Genomic DNA, 27,321 nt, shown 5'->3' on the forward strand with positions numbered 1-27,321 from the left:
TCCCTTAAGGTGAGGAGCTTTGTGGGTGTGGGGAGTGGAAATTTGGAGGGAGAAGTACAGTAATAAGAGTAACATGGTAGCCTCAGTCAGCTCAGAGGGCTTGTTGTGGGCTTGTGGGGGGTGGTGCTGACGCAATGCAGGAGCAGGAACTCCAGCTGGAACCTGGCCTAGGAGACTCTGGAGATGATGAGTGAAGTGTAGGTTAGAACTTATCCTATGGGCCAGGGATTTAGCTCAGGGGCAACGCGCCTGCCTTGCAAGCACAAGGTCCTGAGTTCAATCCCAGGTACTGAAAAAGAAGTTGCCCTGACACGGGGAGGAGGCAAGAGATGCAGGAACTTTGTCAGTCTTGGTGTGCTCATCTGCACACACCTCGAGGACTCAGAAACCCTATCACTCTTGCTTCAATCACAAGGACACAGGGGCCTCTCTTGGCTATAGAGAGTCCTACAAGAAGTGCAGGTTTGGCAGGGATGAAGGAAGTGCACTGTGGTACCAACTGTGAGTATGGGGCCACTCAGAGCCAGGCTTTGTGAAAAAAAAAAAAAAAGGTTATTCCAGTGAACAGAGACTGAAATGGGGGACAGATGTAAGTAGCTAGCTGGAAAAGAAAATTACATTTATATAGTACTTGGGAAGGGGCTATGATCCTAAAGGGATGTTTATGACTGAGAGTCTAAGGATGGCCAGTGCAGGTGTGTAGAAAATCACTGGGCTTCTTGGCACTGGGCAGATTAATAAATTCTCTGTCCTGAATTTTCTTGAAGGCTGTCTCTCCTGTTTATTGAGAATAGCCTGTTGGTTTCAGAGATCAGCCTGTTTGCTTGCTAAGGTCTCATTCAAGTCATGAAAAAAGGCAGAGATCAAAAGGGGACTGTGGGGCCAGGGATTTAGCTCAGTGGTTCCACCACCTGCCTTGCAAGCACAAGGTCCCAAGTTGGATCCCCAGTACCAAACAAACAAACAAACAAAACAAAAGGAGACTGTGGTCTTCCCAGCCGCAGCATGCACCTTCTGCAACACAGAACAAGGGTACAGTAAAAAGATTTTCTTCTTGGGCCGGGATTTAGCTCAGTGGTTCTTCCTTCTGCCCCAAAAGTGCAAGGTTCCTATTTCGATCCCTGGTACCAAAAAAAAAAAAAAAAAAAAAAAAATTTACGGCAGGGAATTTAACTCAGTGACATTGCCACCTGCCTCAAAAGTGCAAGGTCCTGAGTTTGATCCCCAGTATCACGAAAAAAAGATTTTCTTCTTGTTCCTCTGCACCTATTCTCCTGCCTTCTGAAAGAATTACTCCTCTTTCCTTTTGAGAAGACAACACCAACCACCCCCCATTTGTCAAACCCTCAAGTTTGGGTGGAGCAGATCCCAATGCCAGTTGGATAAGTGATTCCAGTCTGCCCAATCAGAAATTCTGCACATCCCGTTATGACTTAGTTTTGCAAACATCCCAGCAGGACGGTCCCAGCCTCAGAGCGGGCGAGAGGCGAGGAGACCCTCCCTGGGGCCGGCTCTCGGGAGCCGCCTACCCCAGGGCCGGCTCCAGGTGGAGCACCTATATCCTTCCAGGCTTCTGCCTCCGACCCGAAGTCCCGCCCAGAATGACGTCACTATGGTGGCTCTCCCTCTTAGGGCGCCTGCTGGCCTAGGTGAGGTGTCTCTATCCTAGGAAATCATCAGTTCCAATTTGTCAAATGAACAAACTGAAGCCTTGGGGGCAGGAAATGAATCTGGCCCAGAATCTGGCCCGTGATTCTCTTGCCTGAGCCCCCAAACGCCCAAAACCAAGGTGTGAGTGTAAAATGTAATTCTTCAGGACGGCTGACCAGGTGAGTCAACCTTCCCATCTTTTGTACAGGCAAGCCCCCACCCTTTACAGGGGGCACATCATGTTCTAGGCCACTCGCTGACGTTAATTCTGCTCTAAAGAATGGAGGAACCCTCTCCCTTTCTCCACCCCTCTGGGGGACACCTTGAAGCCTGATCCACCTGGGTTACTGCTTGTGTCTCCTGAGGCTCTGAGCTCTTTGGAGCAAGGGTAGAGCTCCATCCATTCTGGGCCTCACTCAACCGAGCCAAGCCGAGGACAGGAGCTCAACAACATTCACCCAGCCCAGTTCTGTGTGACCCTGGCCAAGTCCTTTCTCCTCTCTTAGCTTTCCCATCTGTGAAATGGGCTGGGTGGTATTTCTGGGTACCACTTGTCCTACGGCAAACTTTCTGTAGAAGTCCACTTAGCAAATACTCTGGGCAAGTCAGATACAGGTCTGTGTCACATATCCTTTTTTTTTCTTTTTGCTATGCTGGGATTGAACCCAGGGATTCATGCATATATATAGAAATTTGGAACAACCATTTAAAAGGGTAAAAAGCATTCTTAGCTTGAGTTGTACAAAACAGCAAGACCTACACTTGGGAACTCTTGCAGGTGACAAAGGAACCTGATTAAGCATCTTTACAGCAATAGTGAGGTGAGAGGGAGAAACTGGAAATAGCTTAAGTGCACATCAGAAAGACAGAGGGCAGTGAAACCTGTGCACACCCATGTCTGCAGAGCCGGGCAGCACTCAGAAACAGTGAGGTTAGCCAGCGTGGTGGCGCACATCTGTAATCCCAGCACTATGGAAGGATCACAAATTTGAGCCTAGCCTAGAGAATTTAGCAACTTAGACTCTGTCTCAAAATAAAAAATAAAAGGCAAGGGAGGTAGCTCAGTGTAAAGGGCCTGGCTTCAGTCCCTAGTATAGAGAGAGAGGGAAAGAGTGGGCAGAGGGAGAGAGAGATTGATTGTGAATGACGGCTGGGGATTTAGCTCAGTGGTTTCGCCGCCTGCTGCGCAAGTGCAAGGATCTGAGTTCGATCCCCAGTACCAAAAAAAATAAAAATAAAATATATCTTAGTACGATTGTGAATGACATGGGTGAAGTTTTATTTTGTTGAGGCAGGGTATTGCTCTGTAGTTCAGGCTGGCCTTGAATTCACTACGTAGCCCAGTATGGCCTTGACTTTACTGAGATCTGAGGGAAACCAGGGGTAAAGACCAAGGCCTAGGTCCTTGGGACTCAGCGGTAAAGATAGAAAGCTGTCCCCTTGGGCTGCTCTTTAGCACACTGGCATCAACCAGTTCCAGGGAGAGAAACAACTGCAGCTGAAGTCTAATTAAAGAAAATACAGATTTGGGTGCAATCTGTAAATTATGAGAGCCTGATGAAATTTCCCTGAACCCTGGATCACATGCTTGCTTGCTTCTTCTTTGTGTGAGTCCAATAAAAGTGAGGAGCACAGTCAGTCCAGGGCTGTTCGTTCACTGGAGCAGAGTCCCCTGGCCATCCTTTTCTAAATCATTATGTGTCTTTGTGGTTTAAGCCTGTGTCACGCCCCGGGTTAGGACAAACTTGTAGGCTGGCCTCCTACAATGATCCACCTGCCTCAGCCTCTCCAATGCTGCAGTTACAGTCGTGTGCCACCGCCCCTGGTGGTAAAGTTTTTAGTGTATTTTGAGTGAAGAGAGCAAGCTGCCAAATGGTATGTCGGGCATGGAGGAATCAAGGAGCAGCAAGACACAATGCATGTGTGCACACACAGAGTCTGGCAAAGCCACTCCAAACTCACTGCCGTGGTTACCAATGGCATGGGGAGGGACTGTGGGAAATGTGGTCACAGAGAATCCAAACCTCATAAGGAAAACGCCCAACTCCTTGCTGCTCTTAGACCCTTGCACCGGCTATTCCTTCTGCCCTAGATGGTCTTCTCCCCAGGGTATTTACAGGGCTGGCTCCTCTCTGGTCAGGTCATCGCTCAATTATCCCCTCCACAGAGACCTTGCCTGGTCAAACGGTCACCCCTGCTGGACGAATCAGTGGAAGGATGGGAGGATGGAAAAAACTATCCATTGGACCCCATCTTGTACCCTTTGAATTTAAAAATGAGTGAATTAATTACCCATTCAAAAACTAAATGAATTAATTTAAAAATTAAAACAGCAACAAAGCATTTCCCTGGTCATCTTCTGATTTTGTTCTTTGGTGAATTTTCCTGAATGGTCCAGGATATACGGCGCCAACTGGTGATTTTCCTGCCTCAGCCTCCCATGTAGCTGTGACTGTGGACATACAGCACTGCAACTGGCTGGCTTCTTCTTCTCCTCCTCTTCCTCCTCCTCCTCCTCCTCCTTCTTCTTTTTCTTCTTCTTGATTTTGTTTTGTCTTTGGAGGCAAGGTCTGACTATGTAGCCCAACCTAGCCTCAGACTCACAGTGATCCTCTTCCCTCAGGTGCCCAAGTGCTGAGATGCTTATTATGGCTTGAGATGATCTCAGGGAATTGGCAGTCTCATACCTCACGCCTGTGAATGGGGCCCGACATACATCAGGCTCCCCTACATATTTGCTGACTGGGAAAATAACTTTTTAAAATAAGAAAATATATTTGAAATTACTTAAATAATTAAAATCTTTTAGGGAGGTTTGAGACAGGGTCTTGCCATGTAGTTCAGGGTGGACTTGAACTCACTGTGGAGCCCAAGCTGGCCTTGAACTCATGGTTATCCTTCTGCCTCAGTCTCCTGAGTACTAGGATTACAAGTATGCACCAACACACCTGGCTAAACAATTAAAATCTAATAATCAAAACTCTTCCTTACAGCTGTTAGAAAAACAGATGAAAACTAGGAAGGAAAGTGAAAGTGGTTGAACTGGATGATCTTTTAAGATCTGTTCAGTTCAAAATTTTCAAAACAATTTTGGTTTAGGGATTTTTGTTTTGTTTTTGTTTTGGGGGTGGATGGTGGTGGAATTTCCCCTCTCACAGGACTTTTCTGTGAGGAAGAAGTAGGAAAAAGGGAAACAAGCTTTCTGGGGTTCTGGCATCCACTGTCTTCCACTGGGAAGGAGACAGTTTTCTTCTTTTGTTCTGTTGGCCTCAGCTGAGCAGAAGGTGCACGACCCCCCAAAATAGAAGCTGTCAGGCTTCCAAGTGCAAAGCAGAGTTGAAATGGCAGCTGGGGGCTTCCCGGCCCCAAACTGCACTTTCTGGAAAACAGGAGAAGGACGGGGTAAAGAGAATCCCTTCTTTAAAAAATGGAAACAAAGCTTTTGTACATAGGGAAAGAAATGCCCCTGAAGAAGGGAAAGGGATAAACTAAGATAAAAGTTATTCAAAAAAAGAGAGAGAATCCCTTCTTGGCCTCCACAAATACTCTCTTGCCTTCTGTAATAATGGCTCCTGTTTTCCTTTCAGAGTACAATGCCCTACACGTGATTTTTTAATCTATCAGGTTTGGGTGGAGTGCACCTCAATGCCAGGTGGACATGTGACTCCAGTCTGGCCAATCAGAAATTCTGCAGGTCAGGCACATGATCCTAGTGTGGCCAAAGGAAGCCAGCTCTGGCCCCAGCTGCAATTACTAGGAAATTGGCAAGCTCTCTCCACGGGGGACAGTAGGCCCAGGGACCTCAACCTGGAACTGCAATTCCTGATGCCTCACAAGGAGACCTGCATGGAAATGAAGCCAATTCTGAGAGAGTAAAACCAAGACATGGTTCCTATGACATCATGTGACAAACAGAGGCAGCACTGCCTTAAGTCCCTGAAGTCTTCAGTTGAGTGGCCCACTAAATTCCCTGCTTTGATTTCCCAGATTTCTCTCACTCACAGTTCAGTGAGTTCTGGCCAATCTCTGCTGCTGCTGCTGCTGCTGCTGCTGAGAAAATATCAACAACCCTTCTTCATTCACATGACTATAAGCAAGCATCCTTCTCAGCCCAGCAACAGCCCTGGGCTCTGGCCTCAGTTTCCTCCCTCATACTTCTTTCCTCCCTGCCCTCCACCCTGTGCCTTCTGTCCACGTTCCTACCTCTGCAACTCCTCAGCTATCTAGGCCCCATTACAGCCTCTCTCTTCAGTCCCAGCCTGGGGAATCCACAGAGATATCCTGGAGGCGTCTGCTGGGCAGTCAGGCCTTGGAAAGAGTCCTTAACTTTCCCAGAAGTTTTGTGTTTGGGATGGTGCTTGGGAAGATGGGGCTCTCTGGAGCACAGCAGAGGCCACATTTCTCAGAGGCAAAGCACAGCTCTTCTGTGCATGTGTATCCCTCCCTGACCCCATCATGCCTCACACAGCACGACAGGGCACAGGATCTACTAAGAGGTCGGGCAAGTTCCTTGTCCCCTCATGGGCTGCTTCTTCCCTTTCACTAAGAGAGGTGAAGAGGTGCTGGATTACATGCCCCTTTCAAGAACACAGGTTAAACCAGTCCTGGTGGTGTATGCCTGTGATCCCAGCACTCAGGAGGCTGAGGCAGGAGGTTCTGGGTTGAGGCCACTCTGGGCTATACAGGGAGTTCAGGGCCAGGGTGGAATACTTAGCAAAAAGAAAGAAAAATGCAGGTCATAGACGGCAGATGTATCTCAGTGGTAGAGCACTTGCCTGAGATGTGCAAGGCTCCAGGTTCAATCACCAGTGCTGCAAAACAAAACAAATCAAAACAAAGCAACAACAGAGGGTCCTTACCTCCCAACACTCTTCTGAGGCCTGGTGGAGTGGAGAATAAGCTTCAGCGATGACAGTAGCCCTGGGGAGCAGAGCAAGGCCCTCAGGAGGAGACCCTCCTCCTGCCGCTCCACCCCCAAACCCCCAGCCAGCTCACTTGCAGTGCAGGCCTCCCCCAGGAGGCAAATCCAGCGTGTCCTCAGAGGCTAGAGTCCTGAAGATGGTGTTCAGGCTGAGGGGCTCCCGAGCAGAGGCACACAGCTCTGAGAAGGGGGTCAGAGTTGTGGGGGAGCCCCTGTTGGCATCGCCCCTCCCCCTGGGCTCTGGGCCCCTGCTCACCAGCAACTCTGGCGCATCCAGCGCCAGCTCCCTCTGGATCGCCTCCTCACACGGCCCGGGGGCCCCTGGGAAGCAGACCACCATGCAGGTCATGCTGTCCAGTCTGCCCTGGGTAAAGTGGACAAAGGGGAGCGTGGTGGGAGAGGGCGGAGGCTCTAGCACAGGGTTCCATGCCTTTGGAAGGATAGGTTCCCCACGACCCTGGTGCCCACGGCCCCTCTCCAGGCTGGTTGTGCCCATCTCTCCCAAGTCTCGCCCATCTGCCAGTCTGAACCAAGCCATCAGCCAGGTGCGGTGGCACGTGTCTGCAGACCTGGCACTCTGGGGGAATGGCAAGCTCAAAGCAGCCCGAGCAGCTTCGCGATTTAAGGACGCCCTGTGCCCAGATCAACAACAAGAACAGGAAGAGGGAAGTGACCCGTTGGGGATGTAGCTCATTACAAGACCCTGAGACCAGTCCCGAGGGTAGAAAGCAAAGACACCAAACTCTGTCCCACTTGGAGCAATCTGCTAGGCCACACCCTCTCCCTGTCCTAGCCCCGCCTTGTTAAGTGACGGGCACATTGTATCTGACCTGCCTACTCTGTTGTCCAGGGGCTCTTGCATCTTCTGGTGCTTCTTACTACCTCAGCCCCAGTCTCTAGGTTCCAGCACCGCCCCCATGCCCAAGACCACGCCCCTTCGCTTCAGTCCCTCCCACCCGCCTGTTTAGCACCATTTTCCCAGCGGGCCCTCAGCCTGCTTCAGGCTCCGCCCTCACCGCCCCCATGCCCCGCCCAATCCCGAAAGCCACGCCCCCGGCTTGAGCCTCCGCCCTGTCCCTTTCTGTCCCAGTCCCTCCTCCCCCAGACTCGGAATTCTTCCCCTCTACTGCTCCAAGCTTCAAGGGTCCCACACCCGGCCCCAGGACCTTGCACAGACACGTGTGCAACAGCTGCGCGCAGAGAAGCTGCGGGGCCAGGCCCAGACCGAGGCGCGAGGCCACCAGTGGCGCCAGGGCAGCTGCAGACATCGCGTCCCACACGCCGTCCGAGGCCAGGAGCACGAACTGGTCCTCAGCCCGGCGAGCCAGAGCAGCCACCTCGGGCTGGGCGGAAACCAGCTGCAGCTCGGGGGGCCTCCGCGGAGCCTGCTTGTAGGCAAAGTCGCCTAGCGCTCGCGACACGGCCAGAGAGCCTAGGACGCGCCGGCGGCGGAGGGTGCCGCCCGCGTTCCCGCGGCCGGACGGCCGGTGGTCCTCCGGGCTGAAGGCCACGGCGCCGGCGCGGCTCAGCACCGCTCGGGGGTCACCGCAGCGAGCCAGGTGGAGAAAGCACGGGGGCACGAGCTACGCCACGGCGGTGGAGCCGCCCGGTTCGCCACGGGACCAGAGCGCGCGCAGGCGCTGGTCGGCGTTCAGGAAAGCCCGGCGCAGCGCCCCGCGCACGGCCTCGGGCTCGCAGGACGCGGGGCCCAGCTCCTCCAGCACGTGGCCAGGCAGGCAGCGGGCGCCGAAGCGGGCGGCTCGCACCCTGCGGTTGCCGTGGGCGTGGCCGTGGAGGACCGCTAAAAAAGCCCAGCCCGCGGGTAGCCCGGGTAAAGCGAGCCAAGCGCAGTGCGCGCCAGCCCTGCGCCGCGCTCGCTCCGAAGTGCAGGCCCCAAGAGGCCACGCCACCCCGGTGTGGCCTCTGGGCGCATCGCTGGCCAGAGGACACACTCCAGCAGCCGGCCCAGGGCCCCCATCCTCCCGCCCGCGGATCCAGAAGGCTCCACTCTCTCCACCTGCCTCCCGCACCCCGCTAATCCCCGCGCTCTGAAAGTGTAAACCAACTAAATCTCCTCCCTTTCCTTGACCCGCACTCAACTCAGGTCACTCTTGGGGCCCTCTGTCCTACACCTTCCAAGCGGAGTTTGGGATCTGGGTTAGGAAAAAGTGGTCCTAGCGGCCAACTGTTACATATCACTTACCACCTGACGCAGTTACACATCACTAAAGCACAGAAGGGGGGGAAAATTCGCAGAGAAAGAATCGATCTTACAGAGAAATGAGCTCTAGAAACCGTGTTCTCAACACAACTCCCTGGCTTCAGTTCCCAGCCAGGCTCAACCCAAGCCCCGCCCACTTTAGTGGTCCAGCCCCCAGATTCAAAACTTATCAACACCACACTCTTCCGATTCCTCCCACTGGGCCCGGCCCCCAGGCTCGCACCGCTTGTCTTCCAGGTGCCGCCCAACCATTGGGGTGCACTTGTCCAGACCCTTGCAAGTTCTCAGTCCTGGCGTCGTCTCTAACTCTTCCTCTTAATCCCAGCCTAGCCCGAAACGCTGGCTGCTGGGCCCTGAAAACCAGGTTAGGTCTCCTTCTGGGCCGCGCCCCTCCGCTGCCGGGTCTTCCCGATTCCCTCTCGGCCACGCCTCTCGCCCCGCCCCTTCCAAGCCTGCGCAAATCCCACCTAGGCGCCAGCCCCACCGCGTCAGAGCTCCTCCCCTCGCCTCTAAAGTTCCTTAGTGCTTTTCCTCGCCCCTTTCCCGCTCCCTCCGAGAATCCAGTGTCGGATCTTACCTCCGACAGAGCACTAGATTCTTTCTAGACCCTCCTCAATGTCACCCCTGACACCCCACCTGGCCCCAGCCTCTCCGCCTGGACACCTTCACCTTTCTCTTTCCAGCCCCTCATCTTGCCCAGGCTCTGCCCCTCCTCTAACGGCTGCGGCCCCTTCTTTCTAGACCGCACCCTTTAGGTGCTTTTCCAGTCCATCCTTCCCTGCGGTGGGCCCTGCTACCTGAGCGCCTTTAGTCAAGAGACCACGCCCCAGGGAGGGGGCGGGCCCGCGTTTGCCCGCCCCTCCCCGCCCCCTTGGTCGCCTGGCCGCGCCCCCGGCCCCCGCGCTGCAGTGCCCGCTCCACCGAGGCCCCGCCCGCCCGCGCCGAGCCGAGCGGAGCCGAGCAGAGGGCGGCGGCGGCTGCTGGAGCAGCCCGGGAGGAGGAGGCGGCGGCGAGGATGGCAGCGGCGTCGTGGGCGCGACGAGGATGAGCAGCCGCGGCCCCGGGCCCAGGGCGGCGCGGCCGGAGCGGGCGGGGGTCCCGATGCAGGCCCGAGGGGGGCCATGGGGCAGGTCCTGCCGGTCTTCGCCCACTGCAGTGAGTAGCTGGAGGCTCGGGCCCGGCCCGGCCCGGAGGCCGGAGGAGGGTCCGGCTGGTTTCCCCCGTGCGCCTTGCCGCAAGAGAGCCGGGATGAGGGAAGGAGGCGCAGGAGACAAAGGAAGCTGTCCCCTCCCCCCGCCCGCGGTCTGGCGGCCCCGGGGGCATCCTGACCCGGAGGACCCGGCTGAACCCGGCGGAGGAGGGGGCCTCTGAGCTGGCTGGCCAGGGGCGCGCTGGGCCCTCGGAGGTGTCGCCCCGCCCAGCCTGGGGCGGGGGGGGGGGTGAGGTGGCTCGAGGGGAGCTGTCCCCGGGCCCTGGTGCTGGCCACAGCTGCCCGGGCGGAGGCAGCATGGAGGGGCAAAGCCAGGCTAGAGGAGAGGGGTCTGCCTCCCTCGCCCGTCCTTGGGCCCAACCTCGTCTCCTGGCCAAGAGGCAGCCTTCACCTCGCCCAGCTGTTGGAGCCCCTGTCCCCGGAAAGCAGCCACCTCTGGGTGGGTGCCGGACTCCAGCGCTTTAGCGGGCGTTTGCACTGATTACCCTCACCCCGGGGAAGGACCACCCCACTCCAGGCCTCTGATTTCCCCAGGGGGCGGAAATGGGGTCTGGTTCCCGTTTCCAGATGGCGCGGAGCATCTCCTGTGTGCAGAGCTCGAGCCAGCTCCCAGGGACTGCATCCCCGGCTGAAAATGCCCGCTTGGCTCTTTGGACCTCTGAGCCCTGGTCTCTGGCAGACCGTGTTTACATCCTCTGTCCCACCCGGGGCGGGTCTGTCAGCTGGGGATGGCGGCCGGCTCAGATGTGGCCATTTCCATGTGTGGAGTGTCCAGATACCCAAGTCCCAAGCATCTGTAATGTAGTATCATCCCTACATTCTGAGATGTCCTCCTCACCTCAGATTATAAAGACAATGTCCTGTATGTTTTTTGTTGGTTTTTTTTTTTTTTTTTGGTACTGGGGATCAAACTCGGGACCTTGCGCTTTGAGGCAGGCGGAGGAACCACTGAGCTAAATCCCACTCCTCACCCTGTATTTTTTAGCCTTACCCCGTCACACCTTCGTGGGTCCCGTTCCTCAGGATGCCAAGCCTAGTTCTTCTCTCAGGGACATTGCTCTGGCTGTAGTTAGCAGCACGTGCGCCTGTCCTCCATTGTGCCATAAAAGGAGAGCATTGGGATTTAAAGGAATGTAGTACAGTAGAGAAGTGAGGAGACATTATAAGTTTTGCCCTTTCAAAACTTTCCCATTATGAGGCTAGCACTTGCTCTTTCTTTATAATTATCGTCCCACTTGAGAAGTTAATCTTCCTTGCAGTATTGAGATTGGCTGGTTGCTAACAAATAATTGTACATCATTAAGAGTGCTCAGTGGGAGGGTTACATTTGGGAAAATAGTATTGTCAAGAAATCCCTGACTTTGCTTTCTAAAGCATCAGCATTTTTATTTTATTTTTTAAAATTTTATTGTATTGGTGCATTTTAGGTGTACATTATAATGACATTCATCATTGGAAATTTGCACCTTTACATAATCTCTCTTGGTTCTTATTTTCCCACTTCCCCTGCCCTCCCTTTACCCGCTCCATCCCTCCCTATTTACAAACACTTTGTTTCCATTTTTTCATTTTCTCATATTGATTCCCTTCCATTCTTTCCTTTCCCTTACCCCTCCCACTTCCCCTTCCACTTTGCCCCTTTTCTTCCTATTTCACATTATCTATTATACCTTTTAGTCCTTATTTACACTTTCAGTTTCTCACACTAGAGAAACTATTCAGTATTTACACATGTATGTCCTATTTCGCTTAAGAGTATCACCTCAATATGCATCCACTTCGCTATAAATGTCTCTAATTTCTCACTTTTTATGGCTGAGTATACTCCATTTTATTTTAAAAACCACATTTTCTTTATCTGGTCTCCAGTTCATGGGCACTTGGGCTGCTTCCAAGTTTTAGCTATTACAAACTGTGCTGCTATGAACATGGGTGCACATATATCAGTGTGGTATGATTCTTTTAATTCTTTGGGGAAAATACCCAGCAGGGGAATAGCTGGCTCAAATGGAACCTCTAGTCCTAGTTCTTTGAGGTATCTTCATACTGATTTCCACAGTGGTTGCACCAGTCTATACTCCCACCAGCAGTGGACCAGGGTTCTTCTTTCCCCATAACCTCACCAGCATTTATTATTGGTTGACTTCATGATAGCAGCCATTCTTTCTGGACTGAGGTGGAATCTCAGCATTGTTTTCATTTGCCTCTCTCTAATGACCAGTGATGTTGAACATTTTTTCATATGTTTCTTTGCTATTTCTACTTCTTTGTCTGAGAAATGTCTGTTCATTTCAGATGCCCATTTTTGGGTTGGGTCTTTAAATTTCAGAGGTCTGATCTTTTAAGTTCTTTATAGATTCGAGATAGTAGACCTTTGTCTGAGGAACAGTAGGTGAAGATTTTTTCCCACATTGTCTCTTCACACTGTTGGTGGTTTCTCTGGCTGTGCCGAAGCTTTTTAATAAGAAGAGATCCCACTTGTTGATTGTTTGTGCTAGTTCACGGGCAACTGAGGTTTTAGAACCAGCATTTTTATGACGGTGATGTCTGGATGGGCTTCATGAACTGGTTACGGTATTTTCCGGTTTTCAATCTCAGTTTCCCTGCCCTATAATATGCTGGTAGAAAATGTTACGATCACTTGTATTTAAGTCAGTGGGGACAGAACAGAGGACAGCGCCTGGGACACAGTGGACACATAAATACTTGAGGGGATCTTGGGCTTCGCAAAGCTCACAGTTCCATAAAAGGACAGTAGGGGTCGCACCAACCCGGTATCCGGAGCCCAAAGCCTTCTGGGCCTTTTTCATGACCCTAAGGAGAACTTTCTCTTTTGCACAAGAACACAGATGCTTCCTGAAAGGTCCTTCTGAACGCCGAAGTATGAATTTCTTTCTTTTTTTTTTTTTTTTTTTTTTTTTTTTTTTTGGTACTGGGGATCGAACTCGGGTCCTTGCGCTTGCGCAGCAGGGAACGAAACCGCTGAGCTAAATCCCCGGCCCAAATTTCTTTTCTGTCTCTGTCTCTGTCTATCTGTCTCTCTCTCTGAACCGTAGGAAACTTTTATTAAAGGTAGGAAAAGAAACATGCTCTGCAGATAAAGTTTGGGACAAGTAAAAGTAGGAAATGAAGTACACATTACACTGTGAGGGTGGGCCACCATGCAAGAGTGAACACAGTGGGAAATTCTCCATGTGGACTGTCCTTTTGGATCACCCACTCCTCAGGCACACATCAGGTCTAGGCCATGCTCAGGAACACCAGTTGGATTTTGCAGGGATTTGGGAACTGTTCTGAGCATGTGTTCTTGGATCCTGTACCAGCTGTTTTCCAGGTCTGTTTTAGCCACATCCTACCTTCCTATATCAGCATCATTATGTAGTTCAGGCTATGCTTGAACTCAGAAAGATAGCCCAAGCAGACCTGGAATATGATTCTCTTGATTAAACCTCAAAATTACCAGGATTATAGGCTTGAGCCACCATGCCTAGGCAAGAGAATTTGGTTACTTTGATTTTATCATTAACTTTATTTGGGACAGCATCTCCCTGTGCAGTTTCAGCTGGGCTTGTATGATCTATTAAAAATTGCAAGCAATCATCCTATTTGAGGATTCTGCCTGTTGAGATTACAGGCATCCACAACCATGCCCGCTGCTTAATATGACATTTACTTTTATTTACTTTTTTCAATTAGGACATTAAATATACATGATGATAGCATTCAAGTTGGAAAATTTGGACTTGTACATGATGTATCTTTCTGCTTTTTTTCACCATTTACCAGACCTCTGGTCAATTGGTGATTTGCTTCTCTGAAACTGAGGTTTCACTTTGGAAAAAGGAATTCCTGCCTCTTTAACACCTGACCAAGTCCCTGAACGCTGCTTCCCAGAATGCCAGGCACTATGTAAATAGCCACCATCCAGAGTGAGCATGATTCATAACATAGGACAAGGCAAAGAGAACGTTAAAATGTCGTTTGTGGTGATGACTGCATAAAAGGAAATTATAGGTATGAAAAGGAACTCTCTCCCATTTTCACAAGGTGTATCACCATACTGGAAAAAGTTAGGTCCTTTGGGCCTTTATATGGGTGCGTGAGAAGATGGCCTCCTGCCCGGATGATTCTCAGTGGTCTGGGGTGCAGGCTTCAAACCTGTAGCTGTCTAGCGACAGAGTGGTTCAATTCCACCTTCCGGGCGATAGATACTTGCTTTTTTTCCCGAACCTGCCGACCACATTGGAGGGTGTCAGCTCTGCCAAGATGCACTCCCACACGCACACCTGGAGAGGTTCCTGAGCCTTCCACATTCCCATTGACACTCTTGACAGGAGGGCCTCAGACTGTGGTTGCTTTCTTCTCAGCAATAGCTAGGATGACTGGAAGACAAAGGACATTTCTTCTACACGACTGCAGGATATTCAGGTGGTTTTCTCCCCTTCACTGACTTTTCAGTCAGTGGAGGTCCAGCAAAGGGTGTGGGGTGCTTTGGAGATTGAATTCAAGGCCTGGGAATGGAGCTAGATCTCCAGCTTTTTTAAACTTTTGAGGCCGATTGTCACTATGTCACCAGATTGCCTGGACTGGGCTGGAACTTGAGATTCACTTGTCTCAGCCTCCCAGAGTGGTGGGCTAACAAGCAGTCATTGGATGCTGGGCCCTAAATGCCTCGCGAATCCCTCTCCTTCCTGTCCTGTGCCCCTTGGTCTTGTTCTGGGCCTGTTCTCTAGCCTTGCTGTAGTCCCAGTCACATTCAACCTGATGGTTAGAGGAGCCATCCCAAGATGAAATATCTGCCTAACCCACCTGTGCTCAGAATCTGGATGGCTCCCTAGGACCCTCAAGAGAAAGTCTAAATTGTTCCACCTGGAAATTAATGGCCTGCAGAAACTGGTCCCTGCTAACCTCTCTCCCCACACCTTTGCGCCATAACCATGGACCTTGGCCGCCTTCCACTCGTCAAGCCCTATCTCCTCTAGCAGGTGTTTGGCCTCGCAATGTTCTGGCCCCAGCCATCTAGTCCTGTCCATATTTCGCTGGTCTTACCTAGGACCCAAGGCAGCTGTGACCTCATCCAGGAAGACCTGCTTGACGCTCAGTCAAGGTTAGATGCACCTTGTGTGCCCCCACTGTTCCATTCGGACCTCAGACCTGCCACCTTTGTGTTGTCTCTCACTGGGGACGGATCTGTATTCATTGTTTTCTTATGAGCCATAGGAGAGTCGGCCAGGCCTGGGGCTGAGTCCCTGCCACATCCCCAGTACACAAGAGGGGCTTAGGGAAAACATGTTTTTGAGAAACATTCTCACTAGTAGGCAAGTCAAGGTTGAAACTCCTGCTCGGCATCCCGAGAACTAGGATGAGAGGTGTGTGCCAGCACACCCGACAACTCTCCTGCTGATTCCTTTGCTAAATCATTCAAAGGACCCTGGGACCACCCCCTCCCTCCTCAGAGTGCTTGCTGCCATGCAAGTAAGAGGGCTGGCTTTGCAACGGGGATGGCTCTACTGCAGCCTTGAAAATAAAAAACAGCACCCCATTTTTTGATGGAGCTCTGGGTTCCCCCCAATATATCTGTATCCCAAAAGAGGTGGTCACAAAAAATCAGAAGGACACATCTTGAGGGGAGGAGAGCCAAGTTTCTGGAGTGCATGTCACCTGGAGAACTCTGTTCACAACTGGAACGTTCCGCAAAGGAGAGAGTGCAGACTTCTCAAACATCTGCTTTGGAGGTTTGGTTTCTTACCCCTTTAACTGTTGCTGAAACCTCGAGGCATCCCACCTCTCACCAAAATTCCTGCTTCACCAGGATCCCTGTGAGACCCTTGAGCACACTGAACCCTCACAACTGGCATTTGCTTCCTTACTCTTCCCCCTTGAGAAGCATGGCCTGTGTGCATGGGAAGTCACTCCTTACCTCAAGCCTCCTTCCATCCCGCTCTAAGCTGGTTCACTACACAATTGTTCTCTGTGTGTGCTTGTGTGCCTGTGTGAGTGTCTGTGTGTTGTCCTCCTAGCATCTAACCTGACTGTCACCACTCACCGGTGAGGCTTCTGCTCCCAGAAGGGCATGGCTCTCCTTGGCCCACTGAAGGAGAGAAGGATGGCTCAGATTTTCAAGAGCTGCATGCAGCTCTGGAATACTCATGGGACAACACAGAGGAGACTGTGTTGCAAGACAGGGGCACCCATGGGGAGCTCTCCTTCTCTCACATAGCCTTCCAGGAGTAGTGAGCTCTGGGGCTGCAGGGATTTCGTTGCCACCTGCCCCTGGCCCAGGCCTGGTTTTATGTTTAACAATAGTAAAATTTCATTAAAGATAAATAAGAAAGAGGCTCTACAGACTGAGTTTGGGCTAAGTAAAAGTAGGCAAAATGTACACCCTACAATGTGAGGGCTGGCCAGCATGCAGGTGTAAACACAGTGGCCAAACCTCAATGTGGACTGTCCCTTTTGGGACTTCCAGGCACATGGTGGGGTGGAGAGCACCAGAAAAAGAGCCTCTATGAGATTTGGTATCATGACACCGGACTAGATTAGTGAGAGGAGAAGAAGGAGGGAAGTGGATCTTCAGGACAATGGAAAGATCTGAAGCCAGAATCGAAGTCTATGGGCATTGCAAAGAGAGACCCTTCCCCGAAAAGGAGGAACTCCCCAGGCAGCGCTTTCTCCCAGAGCCTGGATCACAGCATGGGAATGGTGCCTCGAAGCTGCAGAAGCTCGGTGACTACTGATGACTGCAGAGCCCTTCCTGTGCTCTTTCCCTCCTGTCTTCTTCACCAAAGTTTGGCTGGTTTTCCTTTGTCCTCCAGCCTTACTCTTCTTTTTCTAATGTTTCTCTTCTTTTTCTTAATCTCCTCTTCTTTTTCTGTTGCTCTGTGTTTTAACCCCTAACCCGTGTTAAGGCCTGTTCCCTAAGGGTAAAGCTGCCACGTTGAGGGCTTATATATTGCATACAATTTTCTCATATGTTTTGGCTTTTGTTATATGACCACAAAGCTAGTTCACATGGTCCAAGGTGGTAAAGTTATAGTGACCGTTTTGTCATTCTCTACGCTGTGTTTGAAGCCGTTGTTCTTGCTGATTGGACTGCTTTAGCCAATGTAACATGGTTGTGCTAATCATTGTTTTTTTTCCTGGTATACCGAAACTACATTGCCGAAGAGTCTTCAAACGATTCTGTAGGCCAGTGCCAAAGAACCAGGGGCTGGGCCAACTCGGTAGAAACTTCTCATCCCTAGTGAATTGTAGATGTAGGACCTCACAAAAGGCTCAAAACCCAAAAGCCAGCCTACACCTGCAAGAAACCTCTGAGAACGAGCCATTTCCTTAGGGATCACAATACTGGCAACAAAGCTGATTGCCAAAAGCAATTTACAAGACACAACTCAGAATGCAAAATTATAAAAAGTGGAAAATGAGAAGACACTTGAAGAAGACGTAACCCCACCTCCACACAAATTTCAGCTCACCAAAGGCAAACCCAGGGGGAAAACAGGTGGAACATTCTGCGAGCCACATACCTGGACACCCAGAAAAGGGAAGAGCAGAAGTAACAAAGCAGGTGAAGGAGGCTTTGGAAAAAAAGCAAAGGAGAAATCATTTGACAGTGAGCTACAGAGTTGGTGACCATAGGGAAATACAAGCTTATTGACTGTAACACAGATACAGAGAAAAAAAATAGAGGATCGCAGGAACATGATGAAAACCGTGAATGCCCAGCATGGGAAAGAAATGGAATCCCTGAAACACATTCAAACAGATATCCAGGTGATTAGAAATTAGATTGAAAGTAAACACAGAAGCGTGGGCCAACAGTATGTCAGATAGAGGACAGAATGTCAGATAGACAAGACAGGATCGCCGTCAGTGACCATGAAAAGAGAGATTTCTGAAAAATATCAAGGCACCGTGAGAAATCCATCCAGCAGCTGCTAGTTGATACAAAGAACAGTACCATAGGATTGGTCAGAGTCGATGAGAAAGCAGGAGACAGTGCAGATGACATAAAACACCTGTTCACAGAAGTCATGGCAGAACACTTCCCAAACAGGCAAAAAGAGTTTGACATCAGTGAGAGCATACAAAACTCCAATTAGCCGTGCGCAAAATCACCTTCAGCAAGGGATAGCAGTCAAGATTCCGGAAATTCAGCAGGCGAAGAAAAAGTTAAAAGCTGTTGGAGAAAAGAAACAAATCGCCTGTAAAGGGAAGCCTATCAGAATCACAGCAGAACTCTAAACATAAAACCCTCAAGTCAAGGGGAGCTTGGAGTGAAGTATTTCAAGCCTGAAAGGAAGATAAACAACCTCCAACCCAGATTGCTGTATCCCCAAAGCCAGCTTTCAAAATTGATGGAGAAATGAGATATTTCCATGACAAAGAACACACGAGGAAATTCAGGAACACCAAACCAGCACTCCAACGTGTTCTGAAGGATATTCCAGAAAGCGATATCAAGGATTACAAGTCCCCGATGCCAAATAGAATGAATCCACCAGGCCAGGCAAGAAATTAAACAGAGGAGGGAAGAAGGGAGCCAATAACAGCACTGTGGTTTTCTATCAGCCCCTCCTGAGGCTGCCATCAGGTCTAGGCCATCCCCTGGGAAACCTAGTCAAGTTCCCCGGAGAAGTCCACATGCAGGCCTCTAGGAGCTCTTCTGAGCATGTGTTCCTGGCTCTTGTCCCTCCTCCTTTCCCAGCCAGTGTTAGTCATACCCCACCTTCCAGTCTCATTCTCATGATGTAGCTCAGGCTAGCCCCGGATTCAGTAGGGAGCCCAGCCTGGCCTCCAAGTTGCGGTGAATCTCCTGCCTCAACCTCCCAAGTGCTGGGCTTACAAGCTTGAGCCACCGTGCCTGGCCAAGAGGCATTTCTTTTCTTCTCTTCTCTTTTCTTTTGAGACAAGGTCTTGCGATGTAGGTTGATCTGGGCTTGAACTCACGATGTGGACCAGGCTGGCCTTGAACTCTTGGGCGATCCTCCTGGCTCAGCTTTCTGAGTGCTCGGATTACAGACATGCAGCCCCATGCCCGCTGCTGAACACGATGGTTTCTTTGTCTTTTTTCCTTTTTGGAAATTAACACATTTTAGATGTACATAATGATAGCATGCAAGAGAAGGAATTTGTGCCGGCAGGTGATGTATCTTGCTTCTTCTCCTTTTTTTCCCCGCATTCCCCTCCCCTCCCAACAACCCACGAGTTTCCTCTCTGAAACTGAGGTTTCACTTTGGAAAAAGGAATTCCTGCCTCTTTAACACCTGACCAGGTCCCTGAGCGCTGCTTCCCAGAATGCCGGGCACTATGTAAATAGCCACCATCCAGAGTGAGCATGATTCATACCATAGGACAAGGCAAAGAGAACTTTGAAATGTCATTTGTGGTGACGATTACATAAAAGGAAATTACAGGTACTAAAATCAACTCTCTCCCATTTTCACAAGGTGTATCACCATACTGGAAAAAGTTAGGTCCTTTGGGCCTTTATATGGGTGCGTGAGAAGATGGCCTCCTGCCCGGATGATCCTCAGTGGTCTGGGGTGCAGGCTTCAAACCTGTAGCTGTCTGGCGACAGAGTGGTTCAATTCCACCTTCCGGGCGATAGATACTTGCTTTTTTTCCCCGAACCTGCCGACCACCTTGGAGGGTGTCAGCTCTGCCAAGATGCACTCCCACACCCGCACCTGGAGAGGTTCCTGAGCCTTCCACATTCCCATTGACACTCTTGCCAGGTGGGCCTTGGCCTGTGGTTGCTTTCTTCTCAGCAAGAGCTAAGATGACTGGAAAAGACAAAGAACGTTTCTTCTACACAACTGCAGGGTATTCAGGTGGGTTTCTCCCCTTCACTGGCTTTTCAGTCAGTGGAGGTGCGGCAAAGGGTGTGGGGCGCTTTGGAGATTGAATCCAAGGCCTGGGCAGCGAGCTAGATCTCCAGCCTTTTTAAACTTTTGAGGCCGGTTGTCACTATGTCACCAGATTGCCTGGACTGGGCTGGAACTTGAGATCCACTTGTCTCAGCCTCCCAGAGTGCTGGACTCAAAAGCAGTCATTGGATGCTGGGCCCTAAATGCCTCGCGAATCCCTCTCCTTCCTGTCCTGTGCCCCTTGGTCTTGTTCTGGGCCTGTTCTCTAGCCTTGCTGTAGTCCCAGTCACATTCAGCCTGATGGTTAGAGGAGCCATCCCAAGATGAAATATCTGCCTAACCCACCTGTGCTCAGAATCTGGATGGCTCCCTAGGACCCTCAAGAGAAAGTCTAAATTGTTCCACCTGGAAATTAATGGCCTGCAGAAACTGGTCCCTGCTAACCTCTCTCCCCACACCTTTGCGCCATAACCATGGACCTTGGCCGCCTTCCACTCGTCAAGCCCTATCTCCTCTAGCAGGTGTTTGGCCTCGCAATGTTCTGGCCCCAGCCATCTAGTCCTGTCCATATTTCGCTGGTCTTACCTAGGACCCAAGGCAGCTGTGACCTCATCCAGGAAGACCTGCTTGACGCTCAGTCAAGGTTAGATGCACCTTGTGTGCCCCCACTGTTCCATTCGGACCTCAGACCTGCCACCTTTGTGTTGTCTCTCACTGGGGACGGATCTGTATTCATTGTTTTCTTATGAGCCATAGGAGAGTCGGCCAGGCCTGGGGCTGAGTCCCTGCCACATCCCCAGTACACAAGAGGGGCTTAGGGAAAACATGTTTTTGAGAAACATTCTCACTAGTAGGCAAGTCAAGGTTGAAACTCCTGCTCGGCATCCCGAGAACTAGGATGAGAGGTGTGTGCCAGCACACCCGACAACTCTCCTGCTGATTCCTTTGCTAAATCATTCAAAGGACCCTGGGACCACCCCCTCCCTCCTCAGAGTGCTTGCTGCCATGCAAGTAAGAGGGCTGGCTTTGCAACGGGGATGGCTCTACTGCAGCCTTGAAAATAAAAAACAGCACCCCATTTTTTGATGGAGCTCTGGGTTCCCCCCAATATATCTGTATCCCAAAAGAGGTGGTCACAAAAAATCAGAAGGACACATCTTGAGGGGAGGAGAGCCAAGTTTCTGGAGTGCATGTCACCTGGAGAACTCTGTTCACAACTGGAACGTTCCGCAAAGGAGAGAGTGCAGACTTCTCAAACATCTGCTTTGGAGGTTTGGTTTCTTACCCCTTTAACTGTTGCTGAAACCTCGAGGCATCCCACCTCTCACCAAAATTCCTGCTTCACCAGGATCCCTGTGAGACCCTTGAGCACACTGAACCCTCACAACTGGCATTTGCTTCCTTACTCTTCCCCCTTGAGAAGCATGGCCTGTGTGCATGGGAAGTCACTCCTTACCTCAAGCCTCCTTCCATCCCGCTCTAAGCTGGTTCACTACACAATTGTTCTCTGTGTGTGCTTGTGTGCCTGTGTGAGTGTCTGTGTGTTGTCCTCCTAGCATCTAACCTGACTGTCACCACTCACCGGTGAGGCTTCTGCTCCCAGAAGGGCATGGCTCTCCTTGGCCCACTGAAGGAGAGAAGGATGGCTCAGATTTTCAAGAGCTGCATGCAGCTCTGGAATACTCATGGGACAACACAGAGGAGACTGTGTTGCAAGACAGGGGCACCCATGGGGAGCTCTCCTTCTCTCACATAGCCTTCCAGGAGTAGTGAGCTCTGGGGCTGCAGGGATTTCGTTGCCACCTGCCCCTGGCCCAGGCCTGGTTTTATGTTTAACAATAGTAAAATTTCATTAAAGATAAATAAGAAAGAGGCTCTACAGACTGAGTTTGGGCTAAGTAAAAGTAGGCAAAATGTACACCCTACAATGTGAGGGCTGGCCAGCATGCAGGTGTAAACACAGTGGCCAAACCTCAATGTGGACTGTCCCTTTTGGGACTTCCAGGCACATGGTGGGGTGGAGAGCACCAGAAAAAGAGCCTCTATGAGATTTGGTATCATGACACCGGACTAGATTAGTGAGAGGAGAAGAAGGAGGGAAGTGGATCTTCAGGACAATGGAAAGATCTGAAGCCAGAATCGAAGTCTATGGGCATTGCAAAGAGAGACCCTTCCCCGAAAAGGAGGAACTCCCCGGGCAGCGCTTTCTCCCAGAGCCTGGATCACAGCATGGGAATGGTGCCTCGAAGCTGCAGAAGCTCGGTGACTACTGATGACTGCAGAGCCCTTCCTGTGCTCTTTCCCTCCTGTCTTCTTCACCAAAGTTTGGCTGGTTTTCCTTTGTCCTCCAGCCTTACTCTTCTTTTTCTAATGTTTCTCTTCTTTTTCTTAATCTCCTCTTCTTTTTCTGTTGCTCTGTGTTTTAACCCCTAGCCCGTGTTAAGGCCTGTTCCCTAAGGGTAAAGCTGCCACGTTGAGGGCTTATATATTGCATACAATTTTCTCATATGTTTTGGCTTTTGTTATATGACCACAAAGCTAGTTCACATGGTCCAAGGTGGTAAAGTTATAGTGACCGTTTTGTCATTCTCTACGCTGTGTTTGAAGCCGTTGTTCTTGCTGATTGGACTGCTTTAGCCAATGTAACATGGTTGTGCTAATCATTGTTTTTTTTCCTGGTATACCGAAACTACATTGCCGAAGAGTCTTCAAACGATTCTGTAGGCCAGTGCCAAAGAACCAGGGGCTGGGCCAACTCGGTAGAAACTTCTCATCCCTAGTGAATTGTAGATGTAGGACCTCACAAAAGGCTCAAAACCCAAAAGCCAGCCTACACCTGCAAGAAACCTCTGAGAACGAGCCATTTCCTTAGGGATCACAATACTGGCAACAAAGCTGATTGCCAAAAGCAATTTACAAGACACAACTCAGAATGCAAAATTATAAAAAGTGGAAAATGAGAAGACACTTGAAGAAGACGTAACCCCACCTCCACACAAATTTCAGCTCACCAAAGGCAAACCCAGGGGGAAAACAGGTGGAACATTCTGCGAGCCACATACCTGGACACCCAGAAAAGGGAAGAGCAGAAGTAACAAAGCAGGTGAAGGAGGCTTTGGAAAAAAAGCAAAGGAGAAATCATTTGACAGTGAGCTACAGAGTTGGTGACCATAGGGAAATACAAGCTTATTGACTGTAACACAGATACAGAGAAAAAAAATAGAGGATCGCAGGAACATGATGAAAACCGTGAATGCCCAGCATGGGAAAGAAATGGAATCCATGAAACACATTCAAACAGATATCCAGGTGATTAGAAATTAGATTGAAAGTAAACACAGAAGCGTGGGCCAACAGTATGTCAGATAGAGGACAGAATGTCAGATAGACAAGACAGGATCGCCGTCAGTGACCATGAAAAGAGAGATTTCTGAAAAATATCAAGGCACCGTGAGAAATCCATCCAGCAGCTGCTAGTTGATACAAAGAACAGTACCATAGGATTGGTCAGAGTCGATGAGAAAGCAGGAGACAGTGCAGATGACATAAAACACCTGTTCACAGAAGTCATGGCAGAACACTTCCCAAACAGGCAAAAAGAGTTTGACATCAGTGAGAGCATACAAAACTCCAATTAGCCGTGCGCAAAATCACCTTCAGCAAGGGATAGCAGTCAAGATTCCGGAAATTCAGCAGGCGAAGAAAAAGTTAAAAGCTGTTGGAGAAAAGAAACAAATCGCCTGTAAAGGGAAGCCTATCAGAATCACAGCAGAACTCTAAACATAAAACCCTCAAGTCAAGGGGAGCTTGGAGTGAAGTATTTCAAGCCTGAAAGGAAGATAAACAACCTCCAACCCAGATTGCTGTATCCCCAAAGCCAGCTTTCAAAATTGATGGAGAAATGAGATATTTCCATGACAAAGAACACACGAGGAAATTCAGGAACACCAAACCAGCACTCCAACGTGTTCTGAAGGATATTCCAGAAAGCGATATCAAGGATTACAAGTCCCCGATGCCAAATAGAATGAATCCACCAGGCCAGGCAAGAAATTAAACAGAGGAGGGAAGAAGGGAGCCAATAACAGCACTGTGGTTTTCTATCAGCCCCTCCTGAGGCTGCCATCAGGTCTAGGCCATCCCCTGGGAAACCTAGTCAAGTTCCCCGGAGAAGTCCACATGCAGGCCTCTAGGAGCTCTTCTGAGCATGTGTTCCTGGCTCTTGTCCCTCCTCCTTTCCCAGCCAGTGTTAGTCATACCCCACCTTCCAGTCTCATTCTCATGATGTAGCTCAGGCTAGCCCCGGATTCAGTAGGGAGCCCAGCCTGGCCTCCAAGTTGCGGTGAATCTCCTGCCTCAACCTCCCAAGTGCTGGGCTTACAAGCTTGAGCCACCGTGCCTGGCCAAGAGGCATTTCTTTTCTTCTCTTCTCTTTTCTTTTGAGACAAGGTCTTGCGATGTAGGTTGATCTGGGCTTGAACTCACGATGTGGACCAGGCTGGCCTTGAACTCTTGGGCGATCCTCCTGGCTCAGCTTTCTGAGTGCTCGGATTACAGACATGCAGCCCCATGCCCGCTGCTGAACACGATGGTTTCTTTGTCTTTTTTCCTTTTTGGAAATTAACACATTTTAGATGTACATAATGATAGCATGCAAGAGAAGGAATTTGTGCCGGCAGGTGATGTATCTTGCTTCTTCTCCTTTTTTTCCCCGCATTCCCCTCCCCTCCCAACAACCCACGAGTTTCCTCTCTGAAACTGAGGTTTCACTTTGGAAAAAGGAATTCCTGCCTCTTTAACACCTGACCAGGTCCCTGAGCGCTGCTTCCCAGAATGCCGGGCACTATGTAAATAGCCACCATCCAGAGTGAGCATGATTCATACCATAGGACAAGGCAAAGAGAACTTTGAAATGTCATTTGTGGTGACGATTACATAAAAGGAAATTACAGGTACTAAAATCAACTCTCTCCCATTTTCACAAGGTGTATCACCATACTGGAAAAAGTTAGGTCCTTTGGGCCTTTATATGGGTGCGTGAGAAGATGGCCTCCTGCCCGGATGATCCTCAGTGGTCTGGGGTGCAGGCTTCAAACCTGTAGCTGTCTGGCGACAGAGTGGTTCAATTCCACCTTCCGGGCGATAGATACTTGCTTTTTTTCCCCGAACCTGCCGACCACCTTGGAGGGTGTCAGCTCTGCCAAGATGCACTCCCACACCCGCACCTGGAGAGGTTCCTGAGCCTTCCACATTCCCATTGACACTCTTGCCAGGTGGGCCTTGGCCTGTGGTTGCTTTCTTCTCAGCAAGAGCTAAGATGACTGGAAAAGACAAAGAACGTTTCTTCTACACAACTGCAGGGTATTCAGGTGGGTTTCTCCCCTTCACTGGCTTTTCAGTCAGTGGAGGTGCGGCAAAGGGTGTGGGGCGCTTTGGAGATTGAATCCAAGGCCTGGGCAGCGAGCTAGATCTCCAGCCTTTTTAAACTTTTGAGGCCGGTTGTCACTATGTCACCAGATTGCCTGGACTGGGCTGGAACTTGAGATCCACTTGTCTCAGCCTCCCAGAGTGCTGGACTCAAAAGCAGTCATTGGATGCTGGGCCCTAAATGCCTCGCGAATCCCTCTCCTTCCTGTCCTGTGCCCCTTGGTCTTGTTCTGGGCCTGTTCTCTAGCCTTGCTGTAGTCCCAGTCACATTCAGCCTGATGGTTAGAGGAGCCATCCCAAGATGAAATATCTGCCTAACCCACCTGTGCTCAGAATCTGGATGGCTCCCTAGGACCCTCAAGAGAAAGTCTAAATTGTTCCACCTGGAAATTAATGGCCTGCAGAAACTGGTCCCTGCTAACCTCTCTCCCCACACCTTTGCGCCATAACCATGGACCTTGGCCGCCTTCCACTCGTCAAGCCCTATCTCCTCTAGCAGGTGTTTGGCCTCGCAATGTTCTGGCCCCAGCCATCTAGTCCTGTCCATATTTCGCTGGTCTTACCTAGGACCCAAGGCAGCTGTGACCTCATCCAGGAAGACCTGCTTGACGCTCAGTCAAGGTTAGATGCACCTTGTGTGCCCCCACTGTTCCATTCGGACCTCAGACCTGCCACCTTTGTGTTGTCTCTCACTGGGGACGGATCTGTATTCATTGTTTTCTTATGAGCCATAGGAGAGTCGGCCAGGCCTGGGGCTGAGTCCCTGCCACATCCCCAGTACACAAGAGGGGCTTAGGGAAAACATGTTTTTGAGAAACATTCTCACTAGTAGGCAAGTCAAGGTTGAAACTCCTGCTCGGCATCCCGAGAACTAGGATGAGAGGTGTGTGCCAGCACACCCGACAACTCTCCTGCTGATTCCTTTGCTAAATCATTCAAAGGACCCTGGGACCACCCCCTCCCTCCTCAGAGTGCTTGCTGCCATGCAAGTAAGAGGGCTGGCTTTGCAACGGGGATGGCTCTACTGCAGCCTTGAAAATAAAAAACAGCACCCCATTTTTTGATGGAGCTCTGGGTTCCCCCCAATATATCTGTATCCCAAAAGAGGTGGTCACAAAAAATCAGAAGGACACATCTTGAGGGGAGGAGAGCCAAGTTTCTGGAGTGCATGTCACCTGGAGAACTCTGTTCACAACTGGAACGTTCCGCAAAGGAGAGAGTGCAGACTTCTCAAACATCTGCTTTGGAGGTTTGGTTTCTTACCCCTTTAACTGTTGCTGAAACCTCGAGGCATCCCACCTCTCACCAAAATTCCTGCTTCACCAGGATCCCTGTGAGACCCTTGAGCACACTGAACCCTCACAACTGGCATTTGCTTCCTTACTCTTCCCCCTTGAGAAGCATGGCCTGTGTGCATGGGAAGTCACTCCTTACCTCAAGCCTCCTTCCATCCCGCTCTAAGCTGGTTCACTACACAATTGTTCTCTGTGTGTGCTTGTGTGCCTGTGTGAGTGTCTGTGTGTTGTCCTCCTAGCATCTAACCTGACTGTCACCACTCACCGGTGAGGCTTCTGCTCCCAGAAGGGCATGGCTCTCCTTGGCCCACTGAAGGAGAGAAGGATGGCTCAGATTTTCAAGAGCTGCATGCAGCTCTGGAATACTCATGGGACAACACAGAGGAGACTGTGTTGCAAGACAGGGGCACCCATGGGGAGCTCTCCTTCTCTCACATAGCCTTCCAGGAGTAGTGAGCTCTGGGGCTGCAGGGATTTCGTTGCCACCTGCCCCTGGCCCAGGCCTGGTTTTATGTTTAACAATAGTAAAATTTCATTAAAGATAAATAAGAAAGAGGCTCTACAGACTGAGTTTGGGCTAAGTAAAAGTAGGCAAAATGTACACCCTACAATGTGAGGGCTGGCCAGCATGCAGGTGTAAACACAGTGGCCAAACCTCAATGTGGACTGTCCCTTTTGGGACTTCCAGGCACATGGTGGGGTGGAGAGCACCAGAAAAAGAGCCTCTA

At 50.5% G+C, this 27,321-nt stretch overlaps 1 protein-coding gene and 3 non-coding genes across 4 annotated transcripts; 3 read left to right on the forward strand and 1 right to left on the reverse strand.

Moving 5' to 3' along the window:
• Positions 1-334: 334 nt before the first annotated feature.
• On the reverse strand, positions 335-14,315 carry LOC101707732 (putative protein phosphatase 1N). The gene is given in 7 exon segments (XM_021250921.2): positions 335-5,029; positions 6,510-6,570; positions 6,646-6,935; positions 7,738-8,425; positions 8,427-8,605; positions 9,590-10,214; positions 14,233-14,315. Coding segments are annotated over 7 exon segments (2,226 nt in total). The 3' UTR covers positions 335-4,729.
• Positions 14,120-14,206, forward strand: Trnastop-uca (transfer RNA opal suppressor (anticodon UCA)). Its single transcript has one exon. It is a non-coding gene; the product is annotated as a tRNA-Sec (tRNA).
• Positions 14,316-19,521: 5,206 nt separating the features above from the next.
• Positions 19,522-19,608, forward strand: Trnastop-uca (transfer RNA opal suppressor (anticodon UCA)). The gene has a single exon. It is a non-coding gene; the product is annotated as a tRNA-Sec (tRNA).
• A 5,318-nt stretch (positions 19,609-24,926) lies between these two features.
• Trnastop-uca (transfer RNA opal suppressor (anticodon UCA)) lies at positions 24,927-25,013 on the forward strand. Its single transcript has one exon. It is a non-coding gene; the product is annotated as a tRNA-Sec (tRNA).
• The last annotated feature ends 2,308 nt before the right edge of the window (positions 25,014-27,321 follow it).

Source organism: Heterocephalus glaber, unplaced genomic scaffold (genome assembly GCF_053883595.1).
Source record: "Heterocephalus glaber isolate CG9 unplaced genomic scaffold, H.glaber_assembly_v1.0 deba00001744, whole genome shotgun sequence".
In the NCBI taxonomy this organism is placed as follows: domain Eukaryota; kingdom Metazoa; phylum Chordata; class Mammalia; order Rodentia; family Bathyergidae; genus Heterocephalus; species Heterocephalus glaber.